The sequence below is a fragment of the Macaca nemestrina genome, chromosome 15, assembly GCF_043159975.1.
Source record: "Macaca nemestrina isolate mMacNem1 chromosome 15, mMacNem.hap1, whole genome shotgun sequence".
In the NCBI taxonomy this organism is placed as follows: Eukaryota; Metazoa; Chordata; class Mammalia; order Primates; family Cercopithecidae; genus Macaca; species Macaca nemestrina.
This window is the reverse complement of record NC_092139.1, coordinates 36,257,295-36,271,753: the sequence shown is the minus strand read 5'-3', so window position 1 is coordinate 36,271,753 and position 14,459 is coordinate 36,257,295. Positions and strand designations below refer to the sequence as shown.

The window sequence follows — 14,459 nt, the reverse complement described above, 5'->3', positions numbered from 1 at the left end:
CTGTCTCAGCCTCCCAAAGTGTGGGGATTACAGGTGTGAGCCACTGTGCCTGGCCTTAAACTTATTTTCTAATTGTTTTCTGTTAGTATATAAAAATTGATTTTTGATTATTAAACTTGTGCCCTAGACACAGAGAGTAAGTGGTAGAACCAGGATGAAAAATGAACTCTCCCAGACCCCAAAGTCTTAATTCACAGAATTTTCACCTCTATTCTGTTATACAAGTATATTATGTCTCTTTTAATAAACTCACAAAAGAAGTCATTTTACTTCTCACATGTTCAAAGTGTTTCAAAGACATTGATCTTCTTTGTCCCTTTCTCACAGTCCTGGAGGAAAAGTCGAAGCCCCCAATCACCCCTACCCTGGCTTTGGATGGAAGTGGCCATAAGCCCCCCATTGCTGTAAGAAGAAGGAGAGGAGACAGAGTCAGCTCCCTGCTCCATGCACTACAAAGCCCACCGGGCTCTAGGCTGGGAAACCCATGCTGTGAGTTGCTGAGCTCAAGCCCTTTTCCTAGTGGGTGTCCCTGCCATCTGTAGGCATCAGTCAGTGGACAGCAGGAAGGAATTCAAGAGAGGAGAGGGACAAAGAAAAGAGAACCAAGCACAGTTGCAGTGTAAATGTGAGCTTCGCTAGGTCCTGGGGGAAACTGATCAGACAGGAGAAATATTGAGCCATAAAGAACTTGACATGGGAGCTGGATGCAGTGGCTCACACCTGTAATCCCAGTGCTTTGGGAGGCCAAGGAGGGAGGATTGCTTGACGCCAGGAATTTGAGACCAGCCTGGGCAACATAGTGAAAGACCCCATCTCTACAAAAAAAAGAAAAATTTAACTGAGCACGGCACTCCAGCCGGAGTGAGACCTTGTCTCAAAAAAAAAAAAAAAAAAAAAAAAAAAATTTGATTAAAGAAGAAAAAAGGAAGAATTTGGAATGGTTTTTACAATCACAGGGGCAAAGTACAATGTGCAGTGCTTCAGCATTACAACTTTGGCCTTCATTCATTTGCTTCCCAGCTGGATGGTTATTTTATATGAGCTATAGTTCTACAGGCCTCCTCAAACCTCTCTTGTAAAGAAATTATTTGTATGTGGATTGAAAGAAACATAGGGTTAATTTCATCTTTTTTTTTTTTTTAACATCTCATTCATTCATTCATTTTGAGCCAGAGTCTCACTCTGTCACTCAGGCTGGAATGCAGTGGTGCGATCTTGGCTCACCGCACCTTCTGCCTTTTGGATTCAAGCGATTCTCTTGCCTCAGCCTCCCGAGTAGCTGGGATTGGCAGGTGGATCATTTGAGGTCAGGAGTTCGAGACCAGCCTGGCCAAAATGGTAAAACCCCATCTCTACTAAAAATACTTTTTGTTTTTTTAATATGCAAACCCAACCACTCAATTATACATATGTTTCAACTGCAACTTAGAACCCTGCAGTAGTCCTTTATTTATCATGCACCCTCAGAAGGGTCTTTCTGCTTTGTTGTACTTTTTTTTGGACATGTACACACAGGAAACTTTCTGGCTCTTTCATAATCTCATGGAACTGTGTTTTGTTTTCAGAACGCCCCATGCCTGTTTTTATACCAGTCGCATAAATAAACAACACCCAGTCTCACTGGACAATGATGGAAACTTTGTCAGCAGCACTTCATATATATATTTTAAAAATCTCTTGTTTAGAAAATAAATTGTGATTTTAAAGTAGAGACATGGGCCGGGCACGGTGGCTCACACTTGTAATCCCAGCACCTTGGGAGGCCAAGGTGGGCAGATCACTTGAGGTCAGGAGTTTGAGATCAGCCTGGCCAATGTGGTGAAACCATGACTCTACTAAAAATAAAAAAAAATTAGCCGGGCGTGGTGGCGTGCACCTGTAATCCTAGCTACTCAAGAGGCTGAAGCAGGAGAATCACTTGAACCCGGGAGCCGGAGGTTGCAGTGAACTGAGATTTTGCCACTACACTCCAGCCTGGGTGACAGAGCGACACTCTGTCTAAATAAATAAATAAATAAATAAATAAATAAAGTAAGGCCGGGCGCGGTGGCTCAAGCCTGTAATCCCAGCACTTTAGGAGGCCGAGACGGGCGGATCACGAGGTCAGGAGATCGAGACTATCCTGGCTAACACGGTGAAACCCTGTCTCTACTAAAAAATACAAAAAACTAGCCGGGCGAGGTGGCGGGTGCCTGTAGTCCCAGCTACTCGGGAGGCTGAGGCAGGAGAATGGCGTAAACCCGGGAGGCGGAGCTTCCAGTGAGCCGAGATCCGGCCACTGCACTCCAGCCTGGGTGACAGAGCAAGACTCTGTCTCAAAAAAAAAAAAAAAATTAATAAAGCAGAGGCAAGGTCTGTGAAGGAACCCTCTCAGTCAGAATCCTACACACTTGCAAAGGTTTGCCCACCTCAGCCCCTGTAGGACTGATCTGCGCAGACCATATTGCTAGCCTTCCATCACCAAGCTTTCACTCTGTCTCCCTTTCTCTCTCTTTGTTATTTTCTAACTACCAAGTTCAAATTCTTTTTTTTTTTTTTTTTTTTTTTTCATTTCAATAGCTTTCTGGGGAACAGGTGGTGTTTGGTTACATGAATAAGTTATTCAGTGGTGATTTCTGAGATTTTGGTGCAGCCATCGGGGTTGATTTCTTTATTCCCACACCTCCAAACCAGGATTCTCAACTCTTTCTGGGTATTCTAATCACTTGGGGAGTTTTTGAAAAATCAATATCAGGACCCCACTCCAGGCCAGTTATATCAGAGTCTCTGTTAGTGGATCTCAGGAGACCTTTTAAGCTCCTTGAGTGATTCTAGTATGCAGGAAAGGTCGAGAAACGCTTTCCCCAAATGCGTCCTTCCACTTATTCCAGCAGAAAAGTGTTTCATGTAGAAACAGGCAGCACCAGGTCTCAGCATCCAGGATACTCTGTCATATTAAGAAACAGACAGGCTGGGTGTGGTGGCTCATGTCGGTAATCCCAGCACTTTGGGAGGTGGAGGAGGGTGGATCACTTGAGGTCAGGAGTTCAAGACCAGCCTGGCCAACATGGTGAAACCCCATCTCTACTAAAAATACACACACACACACACACACACACACACACACACACAAGATTAGCTGGCCATGGTGGCAGGCAACTGTAGCCCCAGCTACTTGGGAGGCTGAGGCAGGAGCATCGCTTAAGCCTAGGAGGCAGAGGTTGTAGTGTGCTGAGAGGACACCACTGCACTCCAGCCTGGGCAATGGGAGAGAGACATTGTAAAAAAAAAAAAAAAAGAAAGAAACAAAGAAACAAAGAAAAGAAACAGGCAGTGGGTACCAGCCACGAGCATTCTTACTTAAGGGCTTGAAAACTGGGCTCACATTTCTGAGAAGGCTCTTGCCACAAATTATTTGAGGACCTTATTTTCTTTCTTTTTTTTTTTTTTTTTTTTTTTTTTGAGACGGAGTGTCGCTCTGTCGCCCAGGCTGGAGTGCAGTGGCCGCATCTCAGCTCACTGCAAGCTCCGCCTCCTGGGTCTACGCCATTCTCCTGCCTCAGCCTCCCGAGTAGCTGGGACTACAGGCGCCCGCCACCTCACCCGGCTAGTTTTTTTTGTATTTTTTAGTAGAGACGGGGTTTCACCGTATTAGCCAGGCTGGTCTCGATCTCCTGACCTTGTGATCCGCCCGTCTCGGCCTCCCAAAGTGCTGGGATTACAGGCTTGAGCCACCGCGCCCGGCCGAGGACCTTATTTTCTATGTCCCAGCTGGGAGAAGTCTTTCAATGATCAGAGGGACCTAGAGTTCCCCCAGAAGTGGGAACTGCCCTGGGGTGACTACCTTGAAGCTGGTGGTGATGGAAGCATATTTGTTGTCAGCTGTCTCTGAATTCCCGATCAGGTAGTCCCAGCTGGTGAACATCTTGAAGCTGAATGTGAAGTTGTCACTCTCCCCTTCGCCTGTGCTTCCTTGGGTATTGCTGGCCATCCTGTAGGGCACACAGGACTGTTGCAACGTCTGCCCTCTTTCTGCTGTGTCACCCCCCAGGGAATCTTGGCCTAAGCCAGTCTTGGACACAGGTAACAGATGAACAGGTAGCTGACATTCAGCGACAAAACAAGCCAGGCAGGGACTTGAACCAAGACAGCTTTTAGGATAGCCAGGGCACCTTTCCCCACAAATTCAGAGTCCCCTGCAAGCACACATGGTGTCAGTTAGGTAATAAAAGGCCTGCAGGAGACAGGACACGTGACCATGTTTTCTTCCCTATACCTAATTTCCTGTGGCTTGACTCACCTGCAAATGCAGTTTGAGAACTCTTTACTGGGAGTCTATTCTCAAACAGGAGCATTCCCTTCTATGCCATCTATTTGCTTGGATAGAACATATCTATATATATTTCTGATATAAAATGCAAAACACACTGAGGTGGCTGGTGCTATTTTGTTGTGCTACTTTTTTTTTGTTTTGTTTTTGGTAATAGAGTCTCGCTCTGTCATCCAGGCTGGAGTGCAGTGGCCTGATCTTGGCTCACTGCAGCCTCCGCTTCCCAGGTTCAAGCGATTCTCCTGTCTCAGCCTCCTGAGTAGCTGGGATTACAAGCACCTACCACGACACCTGGCTAATTTTTTTGTATTTTTGGTAGAGATGGGGTTTTGCCATGTTGGCCAGGCTGGTCTTGAATTCCTGACCTCAGGTGATCTGCCTGCCTCGGCCTCCCAAAGTGCTGGGATTACAAGTGTGAGCCACCACACCTGGCCTGGTACTACTTTTAATTTCAAAACCATCAATTACTTTTGCACCACCCTAATACAATCAGGTCATATATCCTTTTCTTAAGCAAGTTTGGCTGAAAGCACTTTGGACCTTCCTATTTCATCCTACCTGTCTTCAACCTATGCTCCCTAGAGTTTGACCCTGTGGGAATCACAGAATTCCAAGCAGGGGTGCTGTAAGATACAGGGAGGGGTTTGTCATCTTCCCTAATATGTTGGCTTTCTGGATTTGCTGTTCCACAGGGCTTAGTTAGCTTTTTTGGTTTGTCACAAAAACATTCCCTATTTCTATACTTATCTGGGGTGAGAACATGGAAAAAGCAACAACATGAGGGCTAAGAATAAAAGCACGCCTGTCTCCTTGTTCTGTTCCTTTTGCCTGATAGCGCTGTGCAGTCCGAGATCACCCAGTGGTCGCTGTCGGGTGATGGGCAGGGCCTTGTGAACAGCAGCATTTCCGCCTGAGACCATGTGGTAGAAAGCCAAGCCCCGCGTCCCCATTTCCCTTTCAGGGGCTCTACCCAGGCTTCACTCTACCCAGAGCTCCACTCCTCTCCTGGAGGCACAGCCACCCGCACTGTTTTGGGAGAAGCGACCCCTCATGTCTGTGCTGAAGGGAGAGCGGACCCGGGTGGATAGGTTTGTGTAGGAGACAGTGCCTTCCACCCCGCAACCCCCAGCCACAGCTGATGGGGTCCCCTGATTCTGAAGAAGGCGATCAATCCATGGGCTGGTCCACGTTTTTTTCTTCAGAGAATATGAATTAAGTGTTACAGACATATTAAAAGGCCACTTCTGACCACAGAGACAAGTAGAGTTGGGGCCAGAGAGGCCGCCATGGTTAATCATTGCCACATATGTTTATTTAGTGTAAGTTTATTGGTTGTATCTTTCTATATGCCAGCCTTGGTTCTGACACACAAGGTAGAGTTTGGAGGAGCAGAAGAGTTTTTTGGAGGAGGCTGAGCTCTGGAGAAAAGCAGAAACAGGCCTGACAAACCTCCAGCCCTACCTTACCAGGTACTATGCTCCCTCTCAAGCCACACTGGCCTTTTGGCAGTTTGGGGCAAACACTATGCTATTTGCTGCCTCAGGGCCTTTGCATATGCTCTTCTTTTGTCTAAAATGCTGCTCCCCAGAATTTCAGCATGGCTGGCGTTCTCAGCCTCATCCAAAGGGGTAGTTTCAATCCTGTTTCCCAGAACATCCCACATGACCTGGTTCATGTCTTTCATACCAAAAATTATAATGTACATATGCTTTCTGTGTTCATTTCCTGTTTTCTCTCTGAATGCCCCACCAGAAGGGAGGTAGGCATAGAGTGGCCAGGGGAGTGAGCTGTGGCTGTGAAGTCAAAGCCTGTAGATGAGACTGTCATACTTACGATCGAATAACAATCATCAGGCTGTAGCCGAACACGCTGACCCCCACCATAAAGTAAGCCATAGGCAGCCGGTACCTCAGCCACCCGATGGTCCTCTGGTTGTTGTAGTAGCCATAGAAGAGTGCAGAGTACTTGATATAGCCCTGGGGACAGCAAAGCCAAATGCTCTGGGTTGATAAGCTCAGAGCTGGTGGTCACCAGACACGTCCATTCTACCAGGGATTTCTTTCTCAGAGTCTTAACTGAGTCTAAGGGGCCAAAGGAAGAGTTCCAGATGTTCTTGCTCTTCCCTTCACCTCCTCCAGTAGCTCCAGAGCCCCTCCATGTCTCCCCTTCTTTCTCTTCTTCATTCTCTCTATTTCCTCATTACACAGAGTACATGGAGACATGGGAGGGAGAGGAGAGTGTTGTTAACATTTGGGATAAAATCAGGGATGGGGGTTGGGCACTGTGGCTCACGCCTGTAATCCCAGCACTTTGGGAGGCTGAAGTGGGCAGATCACTTGAGGCCAGGAGTTCATGACCAACCTGGCCAACGTGGTGAAACCTCATCTCTACTAAAAATACAAAAATTTGCCAGGTGTGATAGTAGGCGCCTGTAATTTCAGCTATTTGGGAGGCTGAGGCAGGAGAATCACTTGAACCTGGGAGGTGGAGGTTGCAGTGAGCAGAGATCATGCCCCCGTACTCCAACCTGGGCAACAGAGGGAGACTCTGTCTTTAAAAAAAAAAAAGGAATAAAGGACTCCTTAGTAATAGTATAGTTGGGAACCCCTGTTCCAAATAACTTTCTGAAGGGTTTCCAATCTGACTTTGAGAGTGAAGGATGGCAGCAGCAATGACTTGCTGTGGGAGGCACTACAACCATGCCTCCCAGCCTCAGCAAGCCCTTGGAGCTGCAGACTAAGCCTCCAGAGGTATGGGGGTATGAAGCTCACAAAGGAGCTAAGAGTGCTGCAGGCAGAGGGCCATAAGCAAAGGCAGAGAGGCAATGACAGTGTGTGATGCATGCAGGGACTTCCCCAAAGCTCAGTGGCATTGGGGCACTAAAGTGTGAGGTATTACATGGACATGGGACTGGAGAGGTAGGGAGCAGCCTGGTCATGAACAGTTGTTTTGTAAACCCAATTAAGAACACTGGCTTTTATTCCGCTGGGAATGAGAATCAATGAAAATTTGAGGTAGGGGAGTGACAGGGTCAGATCTGCATTTAATAAAGATCACTCCAGCAACAAAGGGAATGGAAATTTTAGGAGCCAAGCCAAGGCAGGGAGGAGAGGTAGATGATTCTGACAGTAGTCCTGGTAAAGTGAGGACATTATTCAAAGTGAAGGTAAAAGACATGGAAAAAAGCATTTTGCCTAATGATGGGATCCTATTTGATTAAAGCACTGGTTTTTCAATAATTAAGTCCACTGTTTCACACTTACACATGCAATCTTTAGGCCTCACAATCACAAATGGAAGTTCATTGGTACGTTGGCAATAGCACCTTGAAATTCCGAAGGATGAAAAACTCCATGGCTTTTTCTTACTCAGTCCAGATATTCATTGATTTTCTTCCTCCTCAGATATTCATTGATTCCCATTCCCAAATGGAATGAAAGCCAAGGTTCTTAATTGGTGATATGGTTTGGCTCTGTGTCCCCACCCAAATCTTATCTTGAATTGCAATCTCCAGATGTTGAGGGAGGGACCTGGTGGGAGGTGATTGGATCATGGGGGCAGTTTCCCCCATGCTGTTCTCATGATAGTGAGGGAGTTCTGGTGAGATCCGATTGTTCTAATAAGTGTCTGGCATTTCCCCTGCGCTGTCTCTCTTCTGCTGCCACGTAAGAAGCGCCTTGCTTCCCCTTTGCCTTTCACCACGATTGCAAGTTTCTTGAGGCCTCCACAGCCATGCGGAACTGTGAGTCAATTAAAACCCTTTATTTATAAATTACCCAGTCTCAGGTAGTAGTCTGAAAATGAACTAATACAATTGGGTTTGCAAAAGATTTAAGAAATATTTAGCAGGTAGGCTCAGATTTAGTGGTTGGTTGGATGGCAGTGGGGTTGGTTGGTGAGGAAGAGGGAGAAGTGTGGGATGATTTTCAGCCTTCAGACATGGATGATTGGATGAATGGTGATTCCAGTAAAGGAGATGGGAAAAAGAGATGTGGGTTTTGGCTGGATAGGTGTTGCATTTGAAGAGCAAGTAGGACATTCAGTTGAAGATGTCATGTGAAACTTGGGGGAAGCCTGGAGTGGAGATAGATCTGGGGTCTTAATGTGGGAATGAGGAAAGAAAACCATACTGTGAGATCACCTTGCAGAGACCTGGCAGACAGAGAGGCGCAGTGGCTGCATGGGGAGCCCACATCCATCAGAGTGTGGCTGGAGAGAGCAGTGCATGAAGGAGACCCTGGAGGACTCTGCAGAGACATGGTTTGCAAGCTCATTTAGCTTAGTGCTGGGATCCTATTTTATTAAAGCAATGGTTTTTTAATAATTGCATGCACTATTTCATACTTATCCATGCAATCTTTAGGCTTTATAATCACAAATGGAAGTTCATTGGCATGTTGACAATAGTACCTCAAAATCCCAAAGGACAGAAAAATCCATGGCCTTTTCTTCCTCAGCCCGAGGCACTGTCTTTCTGGGAATACTCCCATAGGGCATGCCCATCAGTACCTTGTGCAGAAACACAATGACACAAGTATGAGTGGAGGAAATACAAACACACAGAGATATTCATATACTGGGGTAAATGCTTTCCTTCTCAGAGTGGGCCACACCTATTTTCTTCTTTTTTATGTACTTATTAATTTAATTTGTTTTTATTTTTTGAGATGGAGTTTCACTCTTGTCACCCAGGTTGGAGTGCAGTGGCGCAGTCTCAGCTCACTGCAACCTCCACCTCCCAGGTTCACGTGTCCTGCCTCAGCCTCCCGAGTAGCTGGGATTACAGGTGCTGGCCAACACGCCTGGCTAATTTTTTGTGTTTTCAGTAGAGACAGGGTTTCACGATGTTGGCCAAGCTGGTCTTGGAACCCTGACCTCAGGTGATCCACCCACCTTGGCTTCCCAAAGTGCTGGGATTACAGGCATGAACCGCTGAGCCCGGCCCTATTTTCTTCTTTAAATAACATTGATCGCGTTCTTGATTTTAAGAGTAACACACACTCATTGTAAAAAATGTGAAAAAGTACAGAAGAGCGTTTTCGTCTTCTTTTTTTTTTTTTTTTTTTTTTTTTGAGACGGAGTCTCGCTCTGTCGCCCAGGCTGGAGTGCAGTGGCGCGATCTCGGCTCACTGCAAGCTCCGCCTCCCGGGTTCACGCCATTCTCCTGCCTCAGCCTCCCGAGTAGCTGGGACTACAGGCGCCCACAACCGCGCCCGGCTAATTTTTTGTATTTTTAGTAGAGACGGGGTTTCACCGTGGTCTCGATCTCCTGACCTTGTGATCCGCCCGCCTCGGCCTCCCAAAGTGCTGGGATTACAGGCGTGAGCCACCGCGCCCGGCCGCGTTTTCTTCTTTTCTTTTTTTTTTTTTTTGAGACAGGTTCTCACTTCATCACTTAGGCTGGAGTGCAGTGGCTCCATCTCGGCTCACTGCAACAACCTCTGCCTCCCTGGCTCAAGTGATCCTCCCATATCAGCCTCCTGAGTAGCGGGAACTACAGGTGTGTACCCCCAAGCTCAGCTAATTTTTTGTATTTTTACTAGAGACAAGGTTTTGCCATGTTGCCCAGGCTGGTCTCAAACTCCTGGGCTTAAGTGATCCTACCACCTTGGCCTCCCAAATTGCTGGGATTACAGGCATGAGCCACCGTGCCCAGTCAGAAGAGCATTTTAAAAATTACTTATCAGCGCCAAAACCCAAAAATAATGACTGTTAGATATTTATATATTTTCTTTCAGTTATTTCTGAGTTCTATATATATTTTAGTCTAGTTATTTAGCCTAATATTTCTTTGTGACCGATTTCCTATATCATAAGGTATTTCCCCAAGTAAAATGACTTCAAAAATATCTAATAAAAAATATGTATAAGAAACTTACTTAACAAATCCCCTATTGTTGGACATTAAAGTATTTCTAATTCTATATATGTATATAATTCTGTTATTAATACCCTTATACATAGGCCCTTATTCATATCCTTAATTGTAAAAAAAATCAGAAATGGATTAAATTTATATATTGATCTTGGAAGGATTGACTTTTTAACGAGATTTAATTTTTCCTTCCAAGAATATATCCTTTCATTTATTGTCTTATTTTTGTCCAGTAATTCTTTATAGTGTTCCTCATAGAAATATTCTGATTTATTAAATGTATTTAATACATATTTTATAGATTTTATAGATTTATTGCATAGATTTATTGCATTGTGTCAAAATTTTAAATTCTATTGTTAAGTGGACGTTAAATATACAGAGAATCACTGCCGTTTGTCTTTAAAATGACTTCAGTCATCTCAATATACTTGTTTATTAGATTCTAGTAGTTTTTGATAAAATCATTGGAGTTTTTGGGGGTTTACAATCATATCACCTGCAAACCAAAATAACTTTGTATTTTTTTGTACAAAGTATATAAGATGTTAATTTTCCTGACATTGCATTAAGTGGTAGAAATTAATATTGAAAAGTAGTAGGGATAGGGATATACCATGTTTCTTTTGATTTTTGTAACAGGCTTTAGTATTTTTCACCGTTTAATATAAAATTATTTTGTTTCTTAATTTATAGGTTCTTCATTTTTAGGTAATTTCCTTTTATTTCTTTTTGTTTCTTCGTTTTAAATTTATTTTCTTATTGGGGAATATGTTATACATAAAAGAGTATATGTATAACAGATATGTATAGTTCATCATAATATAAAGGAAATTAACTGCTATATATCCACTAGCTAGCTTAAGAAACAGAAAATCTCCAGGCCTTTAAAATATCCTGGATAAGTCTCTCCTGAATTATATATCTCTTCCATCCTAAGATGCAACCAAGATATGGTATATTTTGTGATAACAATTCCTTTATTTTTCCTTATATTTTACTCATTCATTGTTTAGTTTTGCCTGTTTAGTTGTGCTTTAGTTTTGCCTGTTAAATGGAATCACGCATAAGTATTCTCCTATGAATTGTTTTTTTCATACAACATTACACTTTTGAGATTCATTGATATTGACATGTGTAGCTACAGTTCTCTAATTTTCACTGCTATGTAATATTGCATTGTATGGACATACTATAATGTATTTGCACAGTCTACTCTTCATAGACATTTGGATTCTTTCTAGATTTTGCTATTAAAAACAACACTGCTGGCCATGCATGGTGGCTCATGCCTGTAATCCCAGCACTTTGGAAGGCCAGGGCAGGTGAATCACGAGGTCAGGAATCAGTCCTGGCTAACACAGTGAAACCCCGTCTGTACTAAAAATACAAAAAAAAAAAAAAAAAAAAAAAAAGGCCAGGCATGGTGGCGGGTGCCTGTTGTCCCAGCTACTTGAGAGGCTGAGGCAGGAGAATGGTGTGAACCCAGGAGGCAGAGCTTGCAGTGAGCCGAGCCACTGCACTCTAGCCTGGGTGACAGAGGGAGACTCCGTCTCAAAACAAACAAACAATACTGCCAGTAAAAGCAGGGGAAGTTGCTTTGGACAAACTCTTTCACTGAGAACAACTAGACAAGTGGACAATCATGACTTGTGCTGCCAAGATCCAGGAGATAAAGAAATTCTGGAGAAGTGATTGTGCATTGTTGTTCCCCATGAGTTATTTGCTTATTTCAATCACAGCAGCTAAAAGATAAAGCATGCAGCAACTTTGGAATAGTCAAAGGGGTGAAGAATGAAATGAAAGTCAAATTTAAGGACAAATAGGTTTGGGAGGCTAAGGCAGGTACATCACTTGAACTCAGGAGTTCAAGACCAGCCTGGTCAACATGGCAAAACCCCTTCTACACACACACACACACACACACACACACACACACACACACACACAGAGCAAATAGGAAGATATCTGGAAAAAGCCCAAGCTTTTAGTTGAGGCCTGGGAACATTTTACTCAGAAAGTAAAATTAAACAAAAATATAGACCATCTTGGTTAGTTCTCCCACCAGAGGAATAAGTAAATCTCAATAATTGCTCACAAACAATGCCTAGCACTCAGTCAAAAATAACTAGTTATAAGAGAAGACAAGACTTGACCAAAAACTAAAAGAAAAATTAAACAGTAAAAACAGATTCACAGGAAGTCTAGATAAGGGAGCCGTCAGTCATGAGCTTTAAAATAAGTTTGATTAATATGCTTAAGGAAGTAAGGGACAAGATGAATCATTTTGGTAGAGAACTGGAAACTATAAAAACAATCAAATGGAAGTTATAGAACTGAAACATGTTATCACTGAAATTAAAAGCTTGGTGGACAGATCTGAGAACATATAGATCAGAGAAGTGAATGGCTAAATTTTAATATAGGGTTTAAAAAGTCGAGACTTAAATATATAGAGAAAAAGATGGAAAATACTGAAAAGAACATAAGGCATACATGGAAATACAGAGACAAGGCTCACTGAGACAAGAGACACATACAGAAATGCACACGCAAATGCACACACAAATGCACACACATATATGTAGTCCCAGAAGGAGAGAGAACATGGAATGGCACAGAAATGGTATTCAAAGGGATTATGGCAGAGAATTTTCCCAATGTGACAAAAAACAGTTTAATATTTAGTAAGTGCTACAGATCCAAAGCTGGATATCTACTGCTTTGGATTTCTATTGCTGTGTAACAAATTACCACAAAGAGGGTCTAAAGCAACACCCATTTATTAGCTCACAGTTCTGTAGGTCAGCAGTCTGGCATGGTGTGGCTGGATTCTCTGTTCAGGGTCTCACCAGACTGATATCAAAGAGTCAGCAGGGGCTAAGGGTCTCATCTGGGGTCTGGAGCCCTTTTCCAAGCTCACTGATTGTTGGCAGAATTTATTTCCTTGTGCTTGTAGGACTCAGGTCCCTGTTTCCTTGCTGGGTGGCAGATGGTGGCCATGCTCAGCCTCTCGAGGGCTCCCACATTCCCCATTACATGGTTCCCTCCATCTTTAAGCCAGCAGTAGTGTGTTCAATCCTTCTCATGTTTTGAATGATCTGTGACTTCTTCTGCAATCAGCCAGAGAAAACTCTTGGCTTTTAAAGAGCTCATGTGATTAAATTAGGCTCACTCAAATAATCTTGGCATGATAACTCATTCCCAGGTTCTGTCCATACTCAAAGGGGAGGGGATTATGCAAGATTGAGGGTCATTTAGGGTCATTCTTAGAATTCTGCCTACCACATATACAAAAAGCAACAAATCAACAATGACAACAAAAACTTCACTTGGGGAATTGGGGAGACTGGGAAATTGTTGCTCAAAGGATACAAAATTTCAGTTAGATAGGAAGTATAAATTCAAGAGATCTATTGTACAACATGGTGACTATAGTTAATAATAATATATTGTATACTGGAAAATTGCTATGAGAGTAGATTTTAAGTGTTCTCACCAAAACTAAATGATAAGTATAGGTATATGAGGTGATACCTATGTTAATTAGCTTGATTTAACCATTCCACAATATATACACATTCCAAGACAGCATTTTGTACAACATAGATATATGCAATTGTCAATTAAAATAAGTAAATTTTCAAAAATTCACCTAAACCTACCACTGGAAAATTTACACAAATTCTTCAAGAGAATAATAAAAAAAGAAACATTCCCAAATCACTTTATGAGGTCGAATATTGATCCCCAAATATGATAAGAAAGTTATAAGAAGGATATTTACAGTCTAATATCTCAAAAATAAATGTAAAAATTCTAGATAAAATATTCACAAATAAAAATCAGATGATATATGAAAAAGATAATCCATAATAACCTAGTTGGGTTTATTCCAGGAATGCAATCTGGTTTAACATTTGAAAATATATCAATATAATTCACCACATAACAATCTTAAATTTGTATGTACCCAATAACATGGCAGCAACATATATAAAACAAAAAATAATAATTACAATGAGAAAAAGACAATAGCAGGAGATTAACTTTATCTCACTCAGCAATTGATCATGCTGCTCTAAAATTATTAAGATTATAGACAATTTGTAGAATACAAGTAATATTTTGAACCATGCAAAAAATATAAAAATTGAGGAAAATTAACCATATTCTAAGCAAATAAAGCAAGTCCCAAGTACTGAAAAAGTATCAGTTTCATATAAAATATACACAATGATCACATAAAATTATACTAAAAACCAGTAAAAAATG

At 42.6% G+C, this 14,459-nt stretch overlaps 1 protein-coding gene across 1 annotated transcript in view; it reads right to left on the bottom strand.

The window, feature by feature from the left end:
• The window catches only part of LOC105481620 (transmembrane channel like 2), a 106,424-nt gene that overhangs the window by 42,482 nt on the left and 49,483 nt on the right, over positions 1 to 14,459 (bottom strand). Inside the window, exons 7-9 of the mRNA XM_011741348.2 lie at positions 8,720 to 8,818; positions 6,143 to 6,285; positions 3,824 to 3,971 (exon numbers count right to left, since the gene is read on the bottom strand). Coding sequence (XP_011739650.2) covers positions 3,824 to 3,971; positions 6,143 to 6,285; positions 8,720 to 8,818 — 390 coding nt within the window. The remainder of the gene's footprint in view (positions 1 to 3,823; positions 3,972 to 6,142; positions 6,286 to 8,719; positions 8,819 to 14,459) is intronic.